This window comes from Typopeltis vanoorti, chromosome 21 (genome assembly GCF_054136105.1).
Source record: "Typopeltis vanoorti isolate ZY-2024b chromosome 21, IOZ_Tvanoo_1.0, whole genome shotgun sequence".
NCBI lineage: Eukaryota > Metazoa > Arthropoda > Arachnida > Uropygi > Thelyphonidae > Typopeltis > Typopeltis vanoorti.
Genome location: NC_143569.1, coordinates 66,473,576 through 66,499,406, shown reverse-complemented (window position 1 = coordinate 66,499,406; position 25,831 = coordinate 66,473,576). Strand labels below are relative to the sequence as shown.

At 37.0% G+C, this 25,831-nt stretch overlaps 1 protein-coding gene across 1 annotated transcript in view; it reads left to right on the top strand.

The window, feature by feature from the left end:
- The window catches only part of LOC150094939 (neprilysin-11-like), a 70,542-nt gene that overhangs the window by 1,423 nt on the left and 43,288 nt on the right, over window positions 1–25,831 (top strand). Inside the window, exons 2-9 of the mRNA XM_090410850.1 lie at window positions 1,828–2,007; window positions 2,229–2,335; window positions 2,594–2,659; window positions 12,883–13,047; window positions 13,290–13,376; window positions 21,094–21,293; window positions 21,658–21,807; window positions 22,804–22,884. Of these exons, the coding sequence (XP_090266976.1) occupies window positions 1,952–2,007; window positions 2,229–2,335; window positions 2,594–2,659; window positions 12,883–13,047; window positions 13,290–13,376; window positions 21,094–21,293; window positions 21,658–21,807; window positions 22,804–22,884 (912 nt within the window). The 5' untranslated portion in view covers window positions 1,828–1,951. The remainder of the gene's footprint in view (window positions 1–1,827; window positions 2,008–2,228; window positions 2,336–2,593; window positions 2,660–12,882; window positions 13,048–13,289; window positions 13,377–21,093; window positions 21,294–21,657; window positions 21,808–22,803; window positions 22,885–25,831) is intronic.

Genomic DNA, 25,831 nt, shown 5'->3' with positions numbered 1-25,831 from the left:
TAGGTTCATGCCCAGCAATGTACTGAGGATGGTTACCAAACAACAGAAAGCATCTTACCAACAGCAGTCTTTGGGCAGAAACAGCTCATTGATGTAAGAGCGTGACGAAAGATTACATTCATTCTAACAAGCAAGCCATAAGTGGTCAAATAGCAATGCAGCTTATGAGCAGTCTGTTCGGCACGCAGAATATGTTGGACTGTACCACGGATGTGGTATAGCAAAAATCGATGAATCCCATCTCAGTTATCTTATTCTTAGAACAGTTATCTTAGAACAGGACCAGGGTATGATAGTAGCACCAATCAATGGACTCAGAATGCTAATGACAGTACTGCAGACTGGCGGGAGAGTGAATGAATGTCACATTAGTCCACTGGAGCATTGTTACCAACCAGATGAATCGCTTCATGCTTCACAGTTTATCCGCCTGATTAATATTATTTACAGGAATAATGCTCCATTCACAGGATTTATTCGACAGACATAAATGTCACTTTACCGTACCTCATTAGCAGCTCACCCACAAGATCTAACAAATTGAACATGCATGGGATGAGGCGGAAGAGGTATTCACAATGCAGTTCAATCTGAGGCAATTGCTGGAGTGGGTTTACACGGACCAGCATTCCTTCGGGAAGGGAGTGGAGGGGAGTAATTCCTGACAAGGAGAGGCTGTTCTGAAGGTTAAAGCGAATGCCATTTATCATCAGGCATACTGGGCAGTTCTTGTAAATTTATGATTTCAAATCTCTCTCTCTCTCTCTCTCTCTCTGTCTCTCTTTTGCGCATCTACTTCAAAGTTTACAGATTGTTAACTACCGTTCTATAAGATAGTAGTTTCTTTTGTTTGACCTCAAAGACGGATGTAATGCATCATTGCCATAGCACAAATGAAAGGAATTAAAAGGGCAACATTAATCTGGCTCACGAAGGACTATTTATTTATTTATTAAGTTTTTTTGTGATTCTGATCATTTTGTTTCTCAGTTCACATAAGTACCCGAAAATTAACTGAAGGTGTATATCAAATTTAGCAAATGTTCTTCATGAAGAGTTAGCCATAATTTGCTGCTTATACAAGCAAAACAGTTTCTATGTGAATTGTTGTGTTGTTGTTGATGGGCTTAAAAAGTGCGAATCCTTTACCCCTGATTATTAACTAAAAAAAAGTTAATAAGTTAAGGATACATAATCAATATTCGAAGTACGGTATCAAAAAGTTCCAAGAATGCATTAGCGGAAACCAAATGTTGTATGATTTATTTCCCCACTTCTTTTCCAAAGCAGAACTTCTGCATGTAAACGCTAATCTAGTTCCTCACTGCTACCGTTGAAAGTATATTTTAAAAATAGCTTTCTTTAAATCTTCAACATCGCAATTTGTTTAGGTAACAAAGTCATATGTAGCCGTTCTCGGTAATCACTTTAGTAGCATTAATAAGATACTAAAGTTGTGGCAAAATATTGCAGCAGGTGTTGGGCCGAGTGTGCAGGAGCATTGTCATGGTGAAGATTTCATTTTCTGGGTTTCCATTTCGCTTGAGATATACCACTGTACATTCTAGTTTCTTATTCTTCTTTTCCAGCCATTGAAGAAAAGGCATATAAAATGTGTTGTTTCTGATTCTCAAATAAGACGAAATATGATCAACAGTAGCAGCATGCCGATCACGTATGCCTGTGTAACGTTATTTAAGCATGATGAGTAACATATCTTTAATTACTAGCTTACTTTTTTACTCATCAACAAGGATTTAGAATGCTAAGATATTAAGTATGCTATTTATTTTCCTTAATCACTATTTATTATTGTTCTTGATGTAGCTCATTGTATGAGATCCAAGGAATGTGACACAAGCAGTTTTTGGCTAAAGATATTGAAACTATTACGAGTTCCAGGAGTGTTAGAGATAGAATTGTATACGATATTGAACCATTTCGCACAATAATGAATAATCTACATGAGCAGCTTAATAATGGAACCGAAGAAATCCGAAATTTTAGGTAAATAGCAAAACACAAACATTATTTAACTCAAAATTATAAAAATTCTTTGTAATTTTCATTCACCAAAAGTGGCGCTTCAATAGCTACGCATTTCATTGTTTTCCAGTTCGTCTGTCATACACCTAACTAGGCGAGTAGACCTTGCAGTTATTATGTTAATTCACAATTGACCGCTTTTGCGATAACGATATTTATTCAGGCTTGTTTTCATATTTCAGTCATTCTGTTAGTTTGAACCGACTACGAAGAATATGGATAGGTTTGCTACCAGCTTTGTTTACGTTGGGAATAATTACCGTCATCGCTATGTTTACTTTGAAAAGAGGTAGGTGTAAGCGTAAAGTAGGTAAATAAATCTAATTTACGAAAAGTATAAAGTTCTGTTAGGCTTACATATTTTGCGAACAAAGACGTTTATAATAACTGAAGTTATTTATTTATTTTACTTTTATTTAATAATTAGTATTTTTATTTTTTTACTTTAATTTTTTTGTGACTGCAAAAAGAAAATAATAAAATAAAAAAACTCGTCTAGTAGAGTGAATCTAAAATTAGGTTTTTCTTTTTTTCTCTCCTCCCCCAGGTCCTGAACCTTTGAGTCAGAGAAGAAGAGAAAGGGTATGCACTACTGACGATTGTATAATAGCGGGTAAGACAGCGTTTTTCTTATTAAATTGCTAATGATTAGTTACTGAAGTGGTTAAAGACTGTCTGTATTCTATACCAGTGATTTAAGTTTTCAAAGTACAGGTTGCAGACCGTAACTGCTCAACTTATTGCAACCTTACAGCAGCTTCTATGAACACTACAAACAGTATAAGCAGCTACATAACATAAATCATTTCTTCTAAACAAAGTTTTTTTTTTAAATTTCTTTATCATCATCACGCTTTTCAAGGATTTAGTCCTAGAGTGGCCTGTTACGGCGTTAGAAGTCATCGTTGAATCTATTTAGAGGACATCCTGATTCCCCCCCCCCCCCGAACGGTTTGTAATTTAAAACTTGTTTTGGTAATCTTTCTGTTTTCATTCTTCCAACGTGTTCCATCCATTTCCATTTATGTTTATATTTTTTAATTTTTTTCTGTTACTGGTTCTTGGTTTATTTCTTTTATAATATCTTCGTTTCTTTCGTGATCGAATAGAGTATACTTTGTAATTTTTCCTCATAAACTTCATTTCTGCTATTGTTAATCTTTGTTTGTCTTTTTGTTTTATTGTCCGGATTTCGCTTCCATACATTAAGACCGGTAGGGCTAATGTATTGTATACTTTTAGTCTGGTTTGTTTTTGAACTAGGTTTGGTTTAAATATAGAGTTAATTCTTATTTATAAGGCTTGAATTTTTCTTATTATATTCACCATTACGAGATTAGATGTGCGCTATATTCGAATTTACTTTAGCCCAGATTTCTCAGTTTAGAAGAGATACAATTAACACATAATTACAGACATTCGCAAACGTGAAAAGCTATTAAATATCATTATAATATATCGAAAATAAAATACTGTCCGGTCCAGCGCCGGCCCGAGCAAATTTTTGGTGTGGGCAAGATTTTTCTTCCCGCCCTTCGGTCGAAATTGTATATGTATATGCATACATACATCTTCAAGGCCCACCTTTCCTAATTGGGTTGTGGGGGTAACAGCTGCAAGAGGAACTTAACTTCCAATGGTCACGATCCTCTGCCACCAAGCTCAGGTGTTCTGGTGGGATTCCCAAACGTGTCCACCCAAGGTTTTGGATATAATCTATCCAGCGAGTCCTTGGCCTTCCACGTGGCCTCCCACCCTCTGGCTTGGCAAAGAGGACCTGCTGAGGGAGCCTCTCTTGTGGCATTCTGACCAGGTGCCCATACCCACGTAACTGTGATCTCTCAACACGGAGAAGCAGCGGTTGAGTATTGAGGGTTTCCCGAATTGCAGAGCTTCTGACTCTGTCGAGTCTTGTCATCCCCGCAACCCCTCGAAGGAACCTCATTTCAGCCGCTTGGATTCGTGTCCGCATTCTTTCGGTCATTACCCAACTCTCATGACCATAGGTGAGGATGGGGACATAGACTGTATTGAAGACAGCCAGCTTTGCCTTCTGGCTTAACTCCCGCTTCAATACTACCGAACGGCCAAGCTCCCGCAATATTGAGCTTGCTAAGCCAATTCGAGTATCTAGCTCTACGTCCCATTTTCCATCATTCGGGAATATGGACCCAAGGTATTTAAACTTCTCCACCTGCTTCATTGGGACTCCACTTACATGCAGAGTGCACTGGGATGGTTGTCTTGAGACCACAAATGTTTCAGTTTTGGCCACACTGATCTTCATTCCGGCGTCTGCACAAACAGCTACAAACCTATCCAGGGTCCGCTGGAGGTCATTTGTGGAAGAGCTAAGCAGAACTAGGTCATCTGCAAGAAGCAGACGTCCAATGCTACATCTTCCAATTCTGACACACTCACTGCCTCGGCTGTGCCTATCAATCCAGTCCATAAATATTATGAAAAGGAGGGGTGACAGAACACACCCTTGGCGGAGGCCAACGGAGACTGTGAAAGGTTCAGACTTTGTGCTGTTTACCCTGACACAAAACTCTGGGCATTTATACAGGGACTTGATGGCAGCTAATAGTTGGCCATCCACTCCATACTCCTGTACTTCTTGCCAAAGCTTATCCCGAGGAACCCGGTCATATGCCTTCTCCAAGTCCACAAAACATGTGTAGACATGCTTGGCATATTCCCAAGATTTCTCAAAGACTTGCCTTAAAGTGAAGATTTGGTCAGTTGTGCTTCTACCAGGACGAAAGCCACATTGTTCTTCCTGGAACTTTGACTCAACTATGCTCCTGCACCGTCTTTCCAAGCACTTAGCATACACTTTCCTGGGCAGGCTGAGCAGAGAGATGCCACGATAGTTACTGCAATCCTTCTGGTCTCCCTTCTTAAAGACTGGTATTATTATTCCTGTCTACCATTGCTTTGGTGCTCGCCCAGATATCCAAGCAGTCTGACATACTCGAGTCAGCCAGAGAACACCGTCTCGATTTAAGGCTTTTAGCATTTCGGGCCGAATTTCATCATCGCCGGCAGCCTTGCCCGATTTTAGCGATTTTATTGCTAAATGGACCTCTTCTGCTGTGAGACTGGTCATTGTCCCGATCTGCACATCTTGGATGTCCACAATTGCTGGGCCACCCGGGTTAAGAAGGTTCTCAAAGTATTCTCTCCATCTATTGAGTATATCTTTCTCGGTTGTTAAAAGTGTACCATCAGAGGCCTTAATTGCCCTTGCTGTGCACGATTTCCTCCCTCGAAGGCGGCGGGTGGTCTGCCAGAATACTTTGTTTGCATTTGCATAGGATGAGTCTAATCTTTCTCCAAAGGATTCCCAAGCTTTCTGCTTTGCTGTCTTTACTGCCTCAGCAGCAGCTTTTCGTGCCTCAGCATACCGCAAACGAATCTCAGGTGACCTGACTCTAAGCCATGTTAGGTAGGACTCCTTTTTTGACCGGACAGTTTTTTGGACTTCTTGGTTCCACCAAGGTGTCCTTTTCTCACTGCCAGTTGCCACGCCGAGCCTTTCTGCCACAGCATGGGAGTGCAGAGGCAGTGACAGCTGTTCTGAACAGCTTCCACTCCTCCTCAACATCTGCAGTATGCTTGGGAATCTCTTTGAACCTGGAGGAAATGTCATCTGCGAAATTCTTCCTCACAGCCTCATTTTCCAATGTCTCCCATTTCACGCGGTATAGCTGCTTAGGCCTACCAGCGTTGATGGTAGCATCTGGTTTCTGAAGCTGTAAAGTGCACGCCACAAGGTGGTGGTCAGTTGACAGTTCTGCCCCTCTTCTCACACGAACGTCCAACACTGAGGAAAATAGGTCTGCTGAAACTATAAAGAAGTCAATCAGAGACCTTTGTTCTAGTGTATCCCTCTACCAGGTATACTTATGGACTTCTCGGTGCTGGAAGAAGGTATTCATTATGAACAAGCTGTTAGTACAGTAGAAGTCCAATAATTTCAACCCATTCGCGTTAAGGTCAGGGGCGCCGTTCCTCCCAACCACACCCCTCCATGTCTGGTCATCTGTTCCAACATGTGCATTGGAGTCACCCATTAGCAGGACTGATTCCATGTCTGCCACCATGTCAAAAGCAGCATCCACTTCCTCTAGGAAGGCAGAGTATTCTGACTGCAGATTAGGTGCATAATCTTGCACCACAGCCAAATCATGGTTTTTCATCTGAAGCCTTAACACACATACCTGTCCCACCAATGGGATCCACTCAGCAACACAGTCTGATAGCTGAGGGCTTGTGAGTATCCCCACAACCACCTGAGCAGACATTGTCAGGCTCACACCAGAGTAGTAGAGCTTCCATCCCTTATCCAGGTCGACAGTTCCAGAGCCTCTCCTCTTGGTCAAAGAAAGCCCTAAGTCTAGCCGGTAGCGCTTGGCTTCCTCGACCAGTTCCAACTCCTTCCCTGTCAGAGAGAAGATATTCCAGTTGCCTAAAGCCATAGTCTGGTGCCGTTGTCGTTGCCATTTCCGTCCTTTTGCAGAACCATTTCTTTGCGCTTCCCCTAAACACCTCCCCAAACGGGTAGCGGACCCATTGATGGAGTTTCCTCTAGCAGAGTGCTGAGGAGTGGTGTCTAAGGGAGACTGTAACATATTTTTCGAACGGGTCCCTCTGCCTAAAACCCGAACGCGTCCCTTGGTAACCCGCGCGACGGACGATGCGGTATGAACATTTTTTGACGGCCTGATCATGTTACGGTGTTTGATAATATCCTGTTAGCACAAGACAAAATGATACAGCAAAAGAGGAAAGATTCCCCTCGAATCCTCTAATAGCATTCAGGGGAAGGAACAAGAAGGAACAAGAACAAGAAAAGAAGCAAGGGAGGAAGAGGATACCAAGTTCAAGGAATGCGTACAACACGGAACAAAAAATGCTCTAGGATTTCTGTTCCTTAAAAGTGCTTGTACCCCTGCATTCTTCCCCTTCATATTTGACCCGTTGTCATATCCCTGACAACGGATATTTTGAATATTTAAGTTTCTTTCTTCTAATAATTTTAAAATTACTTCAGCCATACCACTTCCTGTTGTATTATTAATTTTAATAAAATCTAGAAATCTTTCCTCTATTTATATAATATCTTGGGTTTCTTCATTTTTTTCTTTTATAGAAACATATCTTACAATTAAGGACATTTGCTCCTTCCGCGAAATATCAGTGGGGCAATCAACAATTATTGAAAAATACTTAGCATTCATTATTTCAGATACATTTTTTTAAAATTTCATTACTCAGTATATTAATGATTTCGTTTTGTACACATTTCCCTAAATAATGAACGCGAATTTCATTGTTTTTTATGCGTTCTGCATGTAATACACTGTCAAATTCGGCGAATAATTCAATCGGTTTCAAAATTTTCCATTATTATTTGTATATAGAGTATCTGAACTTCCTCTGAATGCAATGTTTTCTTTTGCAAGAAATTTAATAACCGATATTATGCGTTTTAAAGCATGCATCCAGTGTTCTTGTTCTTTTTTGAGTAATTTTAGCTGATGTTGATCAATTGTAGTTTCATTTTTTAAACGCTTTTCCAAATCAATCCATTTTTCAAAATTATTAAAATATTCTTGAGATTTTTCGTGGCGCTGAAGAACTTGGGACATATGTTTCCAATCGTTATTTCCTTCCGAAATTAAGTTCATAGTTCGAATATAGAAAATAATTTGCAGCAGAAACAAAATACTACAATTTTTGAACTTGAGTAAATTAACCAAGATCTTTTAATGGTTTCTTCGTTACTCCAAATCCTATTATAATAATGCGATACATGAAATCTTCTATTATGTTCATCGCGTGGAAAAAAAGTCTCTTTTGATTCAGCTGGAGGACCTCATTTTACTAACTAGTCGCCGACTACAGGAACTTTTCCTAAGCCTTTTTTCGGCCGGTTCCCGAGTTAGTCGATCTCTGGCACGGGTTAGCGGGTTTTTTTTTCTCCCGGAAACTCGGGTTTTTCGTCCCGTAAACTCAAGAAAATCGACCGTAGAACCCACACTATTTTCAGACATTAAAAAAAATATTGTGTCAGGGTTAGAGACCACGAGATGGCGACACTAGCTTGCCGCCTTCTTCACTGCGTACCGATGAATCAGTGATAGCCTTGAGCCAGCTATCTCTCTGATTGGCTACCAGTGGAGATTGAACTGCCCACTCAGTCTCCAAAAGTTAGATAGGGTAAACGGCCCCGCCTACTCACTATACGGGAACAACATAGGCGTTAGCTGATTTTTTTTTTTTTTTTTTATTCAATTATTGAATTGGACAAGTTTGGCCATAAAGCTGGATCGTCAAAAAGCTCGTAATTTAGTGTTGAGGTATTTGTATTTGAAGTCGGAGCTATTGGATGTTTCTCAAGAGCTTGGTTATCATCTAAACACAAATTCGAATTTTCAGACTCATTGTCAGTGGGGGACTTCACAGGAACGTCGCTTTCACTGACTCTTGTTTCTGATAATTTCAAAAATTTCCATAATTGATTTTCTTGCTGAGCTCGAATAACTTCTCGTTCTGCTCGTCTTTTCTCAATTTTCTCAATGAAATTGGATCTAAATGTTTCTGTCCCAGGGATTATCAAAATAAAAATAATTATTTGGACTTATATAATTAGAATGAAATATAATTATCTTTATAAATGTGTATATATAAATTTAATATTTTTTAAATATATGATTTATCCAATTTAATATATATATATATTTTTAATTTTTAATTCTGCCTCCAGTATAATTGTAACATAAACTTTATAAGTTTTTCGCCTGCAGCATTCGCCCATTTCGCCCATGCTTCGCGCCGGGTTTGGTCGGGTCTTGATTAAATAAACACTTGTCGTTTTTAACACTTTTCACTTGAGTTGCTCCTTATTTTGTTTTGAAAAGACCACATGTTATCAGAAGTTCAATGTTTTAAAGCTATTCTTCTATGGGTTAAAAATATCACGTGACATATATTAACCATGTCGAGTGTTTCTGAGCATTCCTGAAAAAAAAAAAAAAAGGAAGATGCTTTATTTGGGATTTCAATTAACAGAAATAGTTACTAATCCGTTACGTAGTTGTATTCTCACGTTTAAACATCTTATTTAGATTCTTCTTTAAGCCATTATATAACTTTTAGTCGTTATTTACCTCACCATGACTCCGAATATTAATTGTCCCCATTAATAGCAATAGAGAGAGAAAGTAAGCCTACTTGATGGAAGCAATTACCTCTTCCATTACACGGGTTTATTTATGCCGTATTCTACTCGCTTTCCGTGTGAAGTGGGGATTATTCCCACCGTGTGATAAAGCTCATCAATCACCGAAACGTGTTAGGGTGTGGAATCCATTAGGTAGAATGAAGCAAATTAGTAAGTGGCTATTAACCGCTCAAACCAAACAACTGAATACATGCCACGGCTTCCTAAAGCTTGATTGATTGTGTATTCACTTTTATACGCTTAATGTCGAGGAGACGAAATAAAAATAAGGCATTTAAATTCAAGTCGAGAATTAGAGTGTGCATGCATTTGACGATTTGTTCGACTCTAAACTAAAGCAATAAGCTTTGCGTTATTCTCACTGGAGAAACGTCACAGAGCAGTTCTAAACGTCGAAAATATCAACTCAAGCAATCATTTGAGAATAAAAGAGAATAAAAATTATTTTTTGTTAGTCGTTTCATAATTAAAATTTATACCACCTGGTTTCGCTGACACGCATCTGGGGGTTTCTTCAGAGTATGAAAAGCACATAAAACACAGAAAAATAGATAACTACAAGTGCTGTTCAGCGACGAAAAAATCGTCACAATGGAAATGAATAAATTCATCTAAACAAGAATATAAAGTCACGTGGCATGCTTTAGCTACTACCTGGTAAAGATTGAACATAATTGTTGCAAAATTTGAAATCTAATATGTTAAAAGATTTAATGAGAGATTTCCGATGTCATTTAATGTCTTTGGTTTCTGTTAAATCAAAATAATTGAAGTATGATGTACTAGACTAGATCTTTTTTCTTTCTTTGTGATCAACGTCTCCAACATGTTCCTTCTTTTTCACCTCAAAATTAAGGCCTAACTGCCCTATGTAACCCAAACTACATGAGCATGGCAGTGTACAGATCCCCCTGTTTTTGTAAAAGGGGAGGGTGCTGTCTGTAGGTAGGAGATCTGAGAAGGCTACAGTCGGTTTGCGTCGACTTGAAAGTCAATGATCTTTGGACAGAGAGAGAGAGAGAGAGAGATTGGAGATATAATGGAGATGTCTATCTTCATTATTTGCAAACAAGATTCGGGATTTCATATTTGCAAATAATGAAGATAGATATCGCCACCAAACTGCTAGTTTCAAAGTAGTTCGAGAAAACATCTTTCGAAATTCTCAATAAAGATCAGCGGAAGGGAGGAAATAAAGGAATAAGCAGTGCTAGTCGCAGCTGTTTTCTGTTTTCTTTCTTTAAAGACATCCATCCTCTGAAAAAAACTGAATTAGAGGCAGCGTTCAAATAGTTTGATAACATTTAGTGGAAAGATCTCCAGTGAGGACTAAAACATTATCATCAGGAACATTAGCAAAGAGAATATCATTTCGACACTAGTGAGAATGCCGATATTAGACAATTTCTGTATGAAATGAGCTGATTTCTTGATAAAAAAAAAAAAAAAAACGTGACGTGATTTCCCAAAAGACTAGAATTACCAAATGATAAGTAAATATAGTTTAAGAAGACTATAAGAATATAGTAGACTGGCGTAAATATAATGCCATCGATCGCAACAAGTGATGTTGGTGTTAACATCATTTGCTGGATCAGCATTAACAAATTTTTGGAACAACATCATCAACATTTTGAATCAACATCAACAAATGAGGGTGACGGATTTAGGAATAATTTATTAACCATATAGAGGATAAATCCACAAAATAAACAGCAACACGAAAAATACCTACTGTCAAATCTAAAACTTCTAAGCAATTTTTTTAAATAGATGAAACGAACAATTACTTTAAAATACGAATATAAAATATCATTTAATTAGTTATGTGAAGCATAATTCAATTCTTTATTCTGGATCGTTGATGTTTTATATACAATTAAAAGTCTATGTTTTTGAGCAAATAACAATCCCGTTAATTCTTTACATATTATTTTTATTAACTGACCTCTGCAAAAATTAATGAAAGATATTTTCACCATTTCAACTAATATTTGAATTCACCACAAGGAACCATCGGAGAAATTAAGCTTGCTCTCATAAGAGATTTCGTAAACATCTTAATTCATTCCACAAGTGTTTTCCATTGAATTAAAATCAGGACTCCGAGTAAGTGGTTTCATTGCAATGAAGTTGTCGTTTTCAAACAAAGTTCTCGCACATTTGATTTTGTGACAAAGGATATGGTTCTGTTGAAACGAGTTCATCTATGGTCCCAGCTCGCCCGTTTAATGTATGATGTGCAGTGTCTTACATCCAGGAAAAGTCTAAGCTTTCTGTCCAGTTTTATATACTGTTCGCGGATCGTTATAAAAATATATAGTGAGTGGTTAGTTTATTAGATAATCCCAACACGTCATTAAATAGCGCGTTGAACTATTGTGAATCATCAGAAGAGCGTCGATAAGCTGGAATGTTCTGAAAACACTCCTGCTCCACGCGAACACAATGAATTTCTGAAATTCCGTCGGGTTTTCTGGAGCATTCCATCGCAAATATCCCATTTCACCAACAAAAGGCTTTTGTTGGACAAGAGATGCTTGCATTCCCTCAGATTTCGTCTCCATCAGGATTCCTGTGCATTCATATACTCCCTTGAAGTCCCTCGTTGCACCACAGTCATTTCACCAATTAAGGCATGTCTGTTGGACTTTAACACTTTCATTGCCAAGCTGAAAATTGGAATTTCGTGTGGTGGGCAAATTTTTTTTAATTTTTTTATTTACTTAGCGACGCCCACGCGATAACGCGTGATCGGCCGTTTGGTGAGAACTCGCATCGCGTCGCGTGATCGCGCGATATCGTTCATTGCCAAGTTGAAAATTGGAATTTCGTGTGGTGGCCAACTTTTTTATTTTTATTTTTTTATTTAGTTAACGACGTCCATGCGATAACGCGTGATCGGCCGTTTGGTGAGGACTCGCATTGCGCGATATCGCGTGATTGGCAATGAACATGTTAAAACATCCTGCTGATTTTTTTGTCACCATCCCTTTCCTTGCATGGCAAGGTTGGATTGGGTTGTTCGGAGTTACCGAAGCAACCAAGGCTACTATGATGCCAATGTATTGTTTGTGAAATGCGTGATTTTTTTGTCTGGTTTGTGAGAGCCGGGGCACGGCACGCTGTTTTGAGATACTGACTTTTACTGACCTATCTGGATTTCACTGTAATTCACCCCCATTCGAAATCATTCAGGTTAATCTTTGTCTGTTGTTATACATACTTGAACACAGATTCTCTCTTCCGAAGGTGATCTACTTCATATTTATAGCTATTGGAATGCAATTTTGTATATGGATATGTCTAATATTTTGGCCACGGAATGTACATATGAAGTAGTTTAGAATGCATGCCGCTAACACAGCTAAATACTCTTACACTTCAGGTTTCAGTATAACTTTTGATTTGAGTATCAGCAAACGTGAGTTTACAATGAGCTCTCACGAGAAAAATGGAAAAACAATCGCATGCTCATTTGCGTTTGATTCTAGATCAATTTGTCATTTTGAATGTATTCCTTAATTTTTTTATATTGCATTATATCATAATAACTGTACTGTTTTTGCCCATTCCGTTTTCAGCTGCTGACATCTTGGAAGCAATGAACCAGTCAATAAACCCATGCGAAGATTTTTACGAATACGTGTGTGCTGATTACTATCACGAATTGCCAAGCCTTATTTCTGTTGAAGGCATCACTAATCGTCCTAGTACGGACAAGAATAAAATACTCTCTGCTATCGATCGTGAGTACCATTTTTAGAGTACTTTTATAATAACATGACAACCTCAAAAATTCAAACTTCGTGGTAAAAAAAAAAAAAAAAAAAAAAATCCAGAAATAATTTTTTTAATATTAAAAAAAAAAAAGGAATAAAGGTGCAATTTATTGTTTAAAAGCGATGTGCATTGAGGGGATTAAACAGTCGTTTTATTTTCATCCCACGAAGTCGCTGCACGACGCATTTATATTTTTGTTTCGTTTCAGGGATTTTATCGTCTACGAAATTAAGTGGGAAACTTCCTCGTGCTTCTCAAATGGCTGTTCGTGCATATCGAGCATGCACAGACCCAAGTAAGTGAAACGAATTTCTCATTTTCCTATCAAACGTTTTTTTTTTTCACGTACCGGTATACCTCGTTCATACGACACATTAAGGTTCAGACCACCGTCGTGTTTCAAATTTCGTCGTATAGCAAAACACTGCCTTTCACTTTTACGGATAACTGTCGTAATTAACTAATATAGCGCTTTTCACTTCCATTAAGAACTTTGTTTTCCTTGTTTTCGAATGTTTTCCTTACTTTCCGGAGGTGCCTTTATATATGATGACAATAATATAGAAAGTAACTAATATAATATGATAATATTTTTTTTTTATGAAACTGATTATATTTTGTTTATTATAAAAGAAATAAAGAAAATTTCTGCATGTTTCGCTATCTACTAACAGCTTCGTCAGAAATATAACTGTACTAGAGAATGTACGCAAAATTCTGAAACATTTCTAACAGCAGATGTTTTGAAACGTGTGACGTTGTTTAGGATAACGTAAAAGAGGAGCCTCACTGCATATATTTTATCCGTTCATCACGAAATGGATTAGCCCTCTGCTACAGTACGCAATCTGGGAAGCAATCTGTTTTCAAGGACGTTTAAGGAATCCTCGATGGTGATGAGGTCACGTGGCATCCTAAACAGGAACTAGGCCCTCAAACTTATGACATTTAGAAGTCTCTTACACGTTTATGTGACCTCTCTGACTGCCATTATGCCAATAACCATCTAAGGGCCTTGCACAACAATGAAGGTTTCACGCTTCAGATGTCAAATGACGTGCGTAACTAAGTTATTAATGATATACATTACAAAACAACTGCTGTTAGAAGTGTCCACAATTTTTTTTATATTCTCTAGTAACATTATCTTTCTGAAGAAGCTGTTAATTAGTAGACACAGAAGCATGTAGATTATTATTATTATTATTATTAGTAGTAGTAGTATTGATACACAGTCAAAACACGATATCAGATAAATAAAAATTTGACTGATGATTCAGAACAATTCAGATGTTGATGTTTAGTTGCTGTAAATAGTTGGACAGCTTCTTTGAAGTTGCACTAAGTGCACCGATAACTATTGGAATGACTTTGCTGTGTTTAAGCCACAGTCGGCCAACTTCGATTGCCAGATCACGATATTTAGTAATTTTTTTTACAGAGATTTGTTGTTAATATTGTTATCATTGGGTACTGCGATATCGATAATTCAAACTTGTCGATGGTCGATAATTGTGATGTCAGGTCTGTTCTATTCCAAATGCCGATCAGTTTGTATTCTAAGGCGCCAGAGAATTTTTGCTGTTTCGTTTTCCAGTACTGTCTCTATTTTATGCTGCCACCAGTTATCAGAAGTAAGAAAGCTGTATTTTTTGCATACATGCCAATGAACTATTTTGGCCACTTGATCATGGCGGTATTTATAGTCAGTTTGAGCTATCTTGCTGCAGGCACTCATTCGATGTTCTACAGTCTCATCTTTCTGATCGCATAATCTGCATTTGTTGTTATTATGGATGTTCAAAATTTTTGCTTTGATTACATTAGTTTGTAATGCCAGCTCTTGAACTGCTAGAATAAATCCTTCTATTTCTTTTTTAATATATCTATATTGTAGCCATTTCCACGTCTTGTTCACGTCAATTTTGTTCTCAGTATCTCGAAGAAATTGGCCATGCAAGGGTTTATTTTTCCAGCGCACATATCTGTAATTTTGTTGTTTCTTTTTGTAATCGGATTTGTTTCCTGTTGATTTTAGAAGGCCTTCTTGTGTAATTGCTTGAAGCATTTGCTCAGAGCTATTGTTGATGTAACTTTTTAAGCTAATTTCTTCTTCTTCCACAGTCTGTCTCACTTGCAGCAGACCCATCCACCTATTCTCCTTGGTAGGTACAACCGGTCAGCATCACTTCTTGTATGTAATGCATGATGCATAGTCATTAGTTTTCTAGTTTTGCGGTCCAGTTTGCTCAGGTCTTCTTTTGTCCAGTCTATTATGCCATCTGTGTATCGGATAACTGGTATAGCCCAAGAATTTATCTCTAATTGTGTTTAATCCGTTTAGTTTTAGTTTTGTTTTAAGAATATTTCTTAACTCTTTTGGTGCATTCTGCTGCTGCTGCCTGTTGTTGAACTTTCGAGTGGAGAATATCACTGGCTTCTTCTTCTTCTTCTTCTTATTATTATTATTTTCAATCAGTCGTTGAGTAAATTCCCTCCATTGCTATTTTTGTTAACATTGTCCTGGTAGTTTGGTCTCAGTACAACACATTCAGTGTAATAGTCATTATCCTCACTAATATTAAGTATATCTTCTTCTTTTTCTTCTTCTTCTTCTTCTCTCTTCCATCATCTATGTGGATGATGAGGCCGAATGAACTCTTTCCACTTCTGTCTGTCCCGGTAGAGTCCGAACAATTCTGTCCAGTTTGGTGTCGCTTGTTGTGATTTGGTATTCAGGCCCTCTTTTATTTTGTCTATCTATCTAATTCTGGGCCGTCCTTTGGATCTTTTACCTTCCATCGTTGTATGCAGGGCTTTAGATGGTAGTCTTTCTGTTCCCATTCTGGTCACATGGCCAAACCATCTCAGTCTTCTTTCTTGGATTTTGTCTATTATTGTTATTTCTTGTTTTAGTCGTTTCCTTATGTCTTCGTTTCTTAGTCGATTCAGCAGAGCTACTCCAAGTAATCTTCTTAGCCAACCCATTTCAGTAACTAATAATTTTTTCTCTTCAGCCTTTTTGAGAATTCCAGCATTCACTTCCATAGAGGAGTATTGGGGACCATTGTTTCATAGATTCTTACTTTTGTTACTTGGTTGATGTCTCTTGACTTCCATGTTTTATTAAGTCCTCCAAAAGTAATGCAATGTCCTCTGCATTTGTCACATTTTCCCATATATTTTGATTCCAGAGAGTTTTCATTGTTTAAGGCCTTATTGGTTGCTTCTTCCAGTGTAAGATTAAACAGGTCTGGTGACCGATTGCATCCCTGTCTTACTCCGCTCTCTGTATGGAACCAGATGGTTAAGGTGTCCTCCATTCGTACTGCACTTTCAGATTTCTCATATAGATTCTTTATTATTATGGTTTTTTTGGGAATTCCAAATTCTTCCATAGTTTTCCATAGTTCTCTTCTACGGATTGAATCAAATGCCTGAAGTCTATGAAATTTATGTAGCAACTTTGGTTGCTACATAAATTTGAATTCCTAATGCAGTTCTATATATGGCTTAATTTGTTTTTGGAGTACTTTCGTAAAAATCTTACTTGGAATACCGAGAAGGCTAATGCCTCTGTAATTATTGCATTCTATTTTATCTCCTTTTTTTTGTATATAGGAGTTATGACTGATTTGGTCCAATCAGCAGGCACTGCTTTTGTTTTTGTAGATCCTTTCAAATAATGTTTTTAATGGTTCCAAAAGTTGTTCCTTTCCTGCTTTTAAGAATTCTGCATGTATTTGATCAATGCCAGGTGCTTTCCTAGTTTTGAGTTTTTCTATGCTGTGTGCTATTATTTCTTTGGTAAAGATATTTGTTTCCTCTTCCATTTCAGTGGCTGGAATCGTAATATCCTGGGAGCTGTTTTTATTATATAAATCTTTGAAGTATTCTTCCCATCTGGCCATTCTTTTTGTTTTACTTTCAATTAGTTGTTCATCTTTTTTTTTTTGATCATTATAATTTTTGTTGTCCGTGTCATACTAATTTGGTCTATTTGTTTATATAATCCATGAAGGTTATTTTCTTTTGATAGCTTTTCTGCCATTTTGCATTTTTCTTCTAACCAGTTATTCTTGTCTCTTAACTAGTTTTCTAATTTCTCTGGTTAATCTATTAAATTCATTTCTATTTTAGTTTCATGCTTTTCCTTTGATCGCTTAACCTTTTTACTTCATTCGAGATCCAATCCTTATTACTTTCTCTTTCTGTGTAACCCATTGTTTTTTCTGCCGAATTTAATATTATTTACTTTAATTTGCACCAATGTTCTTCGATGTTTATGTTCTGTTTTGGTAGTTCCTTCGGGTTTTTATCTAGTTCTAGTTGATATTTTCTTAGAATATTGTTGTCTTGTAGTTTTTTTACAATTAGTCTCCTTTTGACTCTAAAAGTGCTTCCAGATTTTAACTTTATTCTTAGGTTTGCTAATACTAGCTTATGGTCTGATCCACAATCTGCAGAGAAAGATCTACAGTTTAGGATACTTGATTTCCATCTTTGGTTTACAATAATATAGTCTATCATATTCTTGGTTTGTCTGTCTGGTGATATCCATGTCCATTTTCTTTGTGGTTTTGGATGTTTAAAGAGAGTGTTGGTTATTGTTAGTCTATTATTTGAGCAGAAGTTTAGCAGTCTTTCTTTACGTTCATTAAAAGAAAAAAAAAGGAAACGAAAAAAAATAATACTGTACTGACAAAAACTGAAGTCTATTGTAGTAACATAGTAGTAACATTGTAGTAAAACGTAAATTTCTTTACGTTCTTTACCTCCATACCCGAACTTTTCGATTACTCTTGGCCAGGTATCCGTCTTTGCCTACTTTTGCGTTTAAGTCCCCCATTCCAATTAGCAGATCTTCACTTGATGTCTGCTGTACTGCTTTTTGTAAATCTATGTAGAACTTCTCAATGTCTTCTTCTGATGATGTCGAAGTTGATGAGTATACTTGAATAATAGTCAGTGATCCGATTGATGTTTTCAATCTTGCTTTAATTATCCTAGGTGAGATCGGATTGTAGGACAATAGAGAGTTTTGAGCCTTTGGCTTTAATATAAGTGCTACTCCTTCTTGGTGTTTGTTGTCCTCCTTGCCACAAGTTAAGATTTTGTACTGTCCTTTGTGGAATTCTCCTTTTCCAGTCCATCTGGTTTCACAGAGTCCAATCACTTCCCATCGGTAGTTGTCTAATTCATGCAGTAGTATTTCTAATGCTCCTTTCTGGTGAAGAGTTCTTACAATCCATGTTCCTATGTGCTTGTTATGTTTTTCCTGTCTATTAGGTGATGTTTTGTTCCAAAAGCATATTTTTCGCCTTCACTATCTTGATTCCTTAATAGTGGGTGGAACCGTTGTGTGACCTGGCGACGGTCGAGACAGCATATATCTTTAGGTTGGTTAGAGTTCATTCGGTTTCAATGATTAAGTTTTCGTCAAGTGTAAACCACCACTCCTTGACCTCAATTCAGCCGCTTTTTGGAGTAGATAGTGGAAACTACAGTTTGAGAGGAAAGAGTAACCGCCTCGCCCTCGAGTTGCTCTAATAGCACTGAGGGGGGGGGGGGGGAGGAGTAAGAAGTAAGAGAGAGTAGAAGACCAGTCTCCAGATATGATATTACTTGTATATGATATGATATACAAGTAAGATCAGGTCTAGCTTGGGTATTTCGGGTTTGCCATGCCCGTACTCACCAATGTGAGCCCCTGAGATTAAGTATATCTCAGGGGCTCACAGGAAACGAAATAATACAAAATGACATATATTGTATTATTATTTAATAAATAATGTACACTATCTCTTTTGTGTAGATATACTGTACGTTATTTACTAAATGTTACTACAATATACTCCAGTTTTTGTCAGTACAGTATTATTTTTTTTTTCGTTTCCTTTTTTTTTTCTTTTAAATTCTGATTCACTCAAAGTGACACACACACACACACACACACACACACACACACACACACACACACACACACACACACTACTTTAAAAACTGTGATTTAAGTCACCGAATCAAAAGATGTCATACTAATATTAAAAATCAAAGCATATCCGGTCAAAAGACTGGCAGGATGTAGTCGTTGATCAATTAGTTAGCAGTCAGGCATATCTAACATCCACAGGCCGCTATAATCCATCTGGTTGTTATATATCCGACCACGGACTATCCGGTTACTAATTAGAGAAGTAATATCGTAAGTCATATCTAAAATCAGCAGTTGACTATAATCTTCCGTGGCCGATATTTTCCCTCCGTGTCTAACGTTTTTATTTCAAGCAAAATATTAGAGACTAATCATAATAAAAATAGTAATGCTCATCGTAAGAACACATTAAAAGAATTAATAGAAATACGGAATATTATAAATCCGTCCTTAGTATAACGTTCAGCATCAGAGTTGCCAATGGCTTGCGCCACTTTAAAGACACGAGCTCTGCCGTGAACCTTATGTTTCCTTTTTATTAGTGCATTGATTAAGTTTCACTGGTCTGACAACTGTTTCGAACAGTTGGTTTTCATCAGACACTATGCCGAAATCTTAAGACAGCAAAAGTCTCTGTTTAATACTATGTCCGAGAGTTGTATTTTTTATAAGCGAACTCTCGGTCGGTGTGTGATTCTAATTGTTGAAGAAGCCTTAAAAAGGCTTAATTTAAAATTAATATAATATAAAAATTAATATAAAAAAAAATCAGCTAACGCCTTTTTATTCCCGTATACGGGAGTAGGCGAGGCCATTTAGCCCTATCTAACTTTGGAGACTGACTGGGCAGTTCAGTCTCCACTGGTACCAATCAGAGATAGATGGCCCAAGGCTATCACTAATTAAGCGGTACACAGTGAAGAGAGACGGCTCAAATGTGCCGCCATCTCGTGGTTCCTAACCCTAACATAATATATTTTAATGTCTGAAATAATGTGGGTTCTACGGTCGATTTTCTTGAGTTTACAGGACGAAAAACCCGAGTTTCCTGGAGGAAAAACCCGCTTGCCCGTGCCAGAATCGACTAACTCGGGAACCGGTCGAAAAAAGGCTTAGAAAAATTTCCTGTAGTCACCGACTAGACTCGAAACTAAGTCTTCCTTCGTGCGGCCAAGCGCCGTGGTATGCAAACCGCCACATCCACTGAGCTACACAGGCTCTAAAAATTAATATAATTAATTTAAATATTAATTAATTTAAAATTAATTTTTTAATTTTATACTAATTTTTATATTAAAAACTGAAGAAAATCTATTTATTTTATTAATATAATTAGTTATATTAATTAATAAATTGACTTTTAATTAAAAATAAAAAATTATTAATTAAAAATTAAAAAATAATAAAAATATAAAATTAAAAAAAAATATAAATAAATTAGTTTATTTTTTTGGGGGGGGTAGAGATATAGACTAAAAGCTGGCTGCAGGGAACAAGAGAAAACACACTATAAAGCTACTGTGGTAGACTGTTAATGTCTGACCGTAACTCCGTAGACCCTATGTTACGAAATTAATCAGAATTCAATTTATCGCGTAGTAAGCTTCAGCTTCCTAGCATACTTGCACTGACATTTATTAAATAGTAAGTACTCTTTGTGGAAAAAAGAAAAGAATATTATCAAAGAAAGGATATTATCAAACGCACTGGTAGACGAATAGACGGATGCCTGGGCAGCGCTCGTATATTTTAAGTGGTGCAAGCAAAGACCACCCATACGATTTCTTGTCAAATTTCCACAATTCAAACTTTCTACATATATTCGACTATGAAATTGGGTTGGATCTTTAATATCCCGTATTTCTATTAAAAAGGGTATTATTCTGATGACGTTACCAACTAACTATATTGTACAAAAGTATATAAAGAGTTAAAAATTATTAAAAAATTCTAATTTTGCCTGCTTTGCGGGATGAAAAATTTGACTTTCCGCAGATAAAAACCTTGCCACCTCCGAGAGAAAAGTGCTGTTAAGAAAGATATGATTACAAAGTCTTTTTTTTTTTTCCCATTATAGCTTCATACGCAGACTTGACCCCTTTGCGTAATTTGTATACAGAAATAGGCGGATGGCCGTTAATTGATGGGAAGAATTGGAAAAGCAAACTCACTTGGAAAGACGCTGTATCTATAGCTCTAACTAAAGCGGGTAAAATCTGCGGTATTGGAATACGGATTACGCGTTTTCCTTGGAATACGAGCTACCCGTTGCTCTCGGTGAGTAAACCTTTTTTGCGATACATTTTATTAATGCTATGTTAAATTATATAAATTTATTACTTCTATAGTGAATTCTCATTTTTAGCACACGTTTAATTGTACCAATCTGGAAGCAATAAAAAGAAAGTATTTATCTTCCTGTAGGAAACGAGTAATATTTATTGTTAATTAATTAATTTATTTATATATTTATTTATTTTTGCTGTCGAGCTAGCTGGTTTTTATTTTATTTTATTTTTATATACATAAAGCAGTATTGTGTTATGCGATTAGAGATAAAAAGTATAAAAGACATAAAAATGAAACAACTTATGATACAAAAGAAAATTTATTGGAGCATTTCCTGTACATTATTTTGCAGATTAAGTCACCTCCATTCGTTCCTTCATCAGAAACGTACCAAACGAAAAATTTCCTTTTGAACCTAGCTAGAGAATTGGGTAACAATAATCGTCAACAAATCATCGAGGATATCAGACAAATTGAACAAATGGTGAAAATGATTAACTCCGTGAGTATTTGTTTTCGATATCTGTTTATAAGGCTTTCAGACTTTCCTGTCCCTCCATCCGCCACACTTATAGATACCCTCGCTACCCTCGTTTTTCTTTCTCATTGTCTTTTATGTTATTTAAAATATTTGTCATTTTTATATCTATATATTAGAACTTCTAATATATATTCTAACTATAATAGCTTTTAATAAATTATAATTTATTTCATTTAGTTGGGTTTTTTATTATTATTATTATTATTATTATTATTATTATTATTATTATTATTATTATTATTATTGTTTGAAATGTTATATTTATATTATTTTGTATTTTTTCATTTAAATGGAGGAGGTTATATATTCATTCATATTTTCTATCCAAATATAGAAAGAAACTTAAAAGTTTCTAAATTTACTGGAGAATCTATGAAAACACACTATGACGTTTGGCTTCGGAGGTGCCTTGGCTTGCACTACTTAAAACAGCATAGACTCAGGGCCTCTTAATTCTCAAAAGCCCTCTGGTAAATTTCGCAACTTTTTTTAAGTTTCATTATTTGGCTATAAAATACGGATGGATCCATAATATCCCCATTTCACTGTCTTACTTATGCCAAATTAAAGCTTTTCGGCTCCATACTTTAATAGTTGTTTAATATATGTTAATTACATAAAAATATTTAAAGTCATAAACTGCGCTTATGCAAACGATTGAAGCGCCACTCTGTGGTGGCACTCGAGATTGCTACTGTGCACTCGGTGACCAGTAAAGCTTTTAAACTCGAGAAGTGAGAGCAAAATAGGAAACATTACTTTCGTACTCTCTTACATTAAAAACTTATATTGTGAATTACTGCTCAGTCAGAATTCAGGTTTATAAGATGCTAGAATTTGGACATTTAGAGAAATTATAATTTAAAATGCTTGTGATATCTGAGAACATTAATTTCATGAATGATTTTAGGTGTCTTTGAAACACAGAGCAAGTAACATTTAAATTTATATTTTTAGGTTTCGCTTTCCTACCCACAATTTCTTCTAGATAAGAGGAAAGTAATGAAGTTAAGTGATATGCAAGAGATGTTTCCTCAGGTAACCAGACTGTCTGAAAGTTTTTCAAATTACCTTTATACTAACCGGTCTATGTACGGATTATACTAGAATTAGATATTTTAAAATCAGTTTGATTTACAGACTAAGGTGTGCTAAATGATTTTCGTCACCCAGTTGCTTATTGATTGCCTGAAATGGCTTGAGAAAGTTCCATCTTTGGTTTAGAGCAAGATTTCTATTTTCTCTAAATCTGATCAAATTTTATTTAATTAATTGAACTTATTTTTAATTTTAATATTTTAAGTCAAATAATTCATTTTGTATTTAGATTAAATGAACTTAATTATTTAATTCAAAATAACTTGATAAGTTATTTTAGTAAAGAATGATTAATTCTGCCATCAGAAAACATGTTGCAGTAACTGGACTTTCCAGTTTTTCATAGTTTACCTTTTTTCACAATCTTCCAACTGTCTATCCTTACGCCATATTAAACAATGTCAACAATACTTGAATGAATTGATGTTATCAGTGAAAAGACAATGAACACTTACATTCGATTAAATCCACGAGAACTTTCTACTTTCTTTAATAAAATACTCTATTATACAAATTAAGTGGATATTGAATTCAACATTATTTCAAAGCCGAATATATATATATATAGAAATTACAAGAGTTTCGTGCCGAATATAGAAACTATAAACGTTTCGGCGGATCCAAGCGTAAGCAACCTTTCAGGACAGGGGAAACTCGAATACAGAAACTTTCATAATTTCTATATCTATATTCAGCGCGAAACTCTTGTAGTTTCTCTCTCTCTCTCTCTCTCTTTCTTTCTATCTATCTATCTATTCGCGACGCTGAAGTGTGCAGACGTGTCCAAGGTCGCTCTTGCCTAAAGTTGTATTTTGTGCGGTCGAATACGTCAATCAACTTCAAGATTTATACCTACATAATCGTACGCACCTAATCTATCGCGTTAAAAAATAAGTTTTCTAAATTTGTGAAGCTAGGAAAAGTTATTTTAAATTTTAAAATCTTCATTGTTCGTGTGCTTATTGTTACAACGGTATGCCTTCGAGTTCCGGGAAATTGTGATAGCTTGCGTTTCCCCTTATTCGCCCGAAGCAATGGCCAGTATAAACCACAGCATATCACCACCACCAGCAGCTGGTCCACGCCCGAGCTCAGCAGGAATCGGTCAAAGGTCGCAGAATTCCGATCAAGGAAAAGACGCCAGCCACAGCTCCCGAGAAGGAAAAGACATCAGTCTCAGCCCCCCCCCGGACAACAACGGACAAAGGTCAGTACTCTCTGTCTCTTATGCCAACATTGTAGCTAATACCTCCGCCCGAATTAATACTACTGCAACAACCACCACCGCGCGTACAAATGTTCAGCTAGCCAACCGCGTTTCCCGAGTCAACGGAATTGTAATTTGCGCAATTGAAAATACCCCACTGGAAAAGTTTCTAGACGCAGTAGCTCAACATGTTCCCCCCAAAAATATAACTCACATTTCAAGAGTTGCTGGAACCGTACAAATGTACTTTAAAAACGCATCTTGGTCTGAGACATTAATTGAAAAGGGAATAGACATCGGAGCATGCCATGTGAATGTCTCACCAATCGCAATTGCTCCCACAAAAGTAACAGTGTCAAATGTCCCACCGGAAATAAGCCATCAAATGCTTCGCGGATTACTATCAAAATACGGCAGAGTGACAGGTAAAATCCGAACGCTACGCACCTCTACAACTAGGCCTGAATTCGCTCCCATCCAGAGCTTTAGAAGACAGGCTCTAATGCACTTTGGTGACAATACAATCGGCTCCATACCCAAAATAAACAACACAGAAATAGACGGAGTACCCTACACCTTTTATATTACTGTTGCTGCTTAGTGCTTTTACTGCCACGAAGAAGGCCATGTAAGGAAATTATGCCCGTATATATCCAGAAATGAGAAACCAGTTAACAATACTACCAACCCTAACAGATCAGAGAATCAGAAGCAGCAAGCAGACAACCCCAAAAAACAGAGCATCCCTAACAAACAACAAAGATCTCAAGGAAACAGCTCTCTCAGTCGAGTACCGAGGAGACAAAATCAAGTGATAGCACTAACGAAACCCACCTTTCGGAAGAACCTCCACCAACATCGAGTAAAAGCAATCCTAGAGAAGAGGAAACCGAACAGAGACAACTAACTAACTCTGAAAAAGATAAAAATAACGAAGAGGAGCAAGAAACAAAAACGGAAAAACAGCCAAAGACAAACCAGCGCAGCTGCAGAAGGGAGCCTTTGCCTCCAAGCATTCTGGAAACCTCCCAACAGTCTGTAGAGGGGGGGATGAAGAGATCGAGCTTCTTGAGTCCTCAGATGATGAAGAGGAAACTGGACATGCAGGTCTTCCTCACACTGAAGGCCCACTTACAAATGAGCAGCTTCAGAGCTTTCTTAAAAAGGTTCGAGGCTCTTCACAAAAACTGCTGACAGCCTATGACTACACCACTGACATCAGTGGCCTTATCACACAGCTGGAAGAATTAAGAACTATTCTGGCAGGAAAAAGAGGGAGAAAAACCACCAATCTCAGGAAAAGGATATACTACCTGATAAACGGGCTTGAATCCCAGCGGCAGCGTAACTATCCGTAAAGGAAGTGAAGATTACCGCACCAAATAAAACTAAACCATAAAATAATGAGCACCTCAGTAAACCTCTCACTAAACGCTAGAGGATGTGCCACACCACTGCGAAACAGGCTGGTCCCACAGCATATCCTTGCCCACCGGCCAGAAATAGTTATGCTGTAGGAAACTAACTTCCATTGCAACAGCAAAGTTTCATATCAACACTGGAAGAACTGGCCTTATACCATGCACCACTGTCCTGCCATACAACTTCATGGATCTGGAGTCAGCATTGGAATTCACCAAAACAGCGCTCTAAAAGTAGAAATAATCGATACCTTTCCTG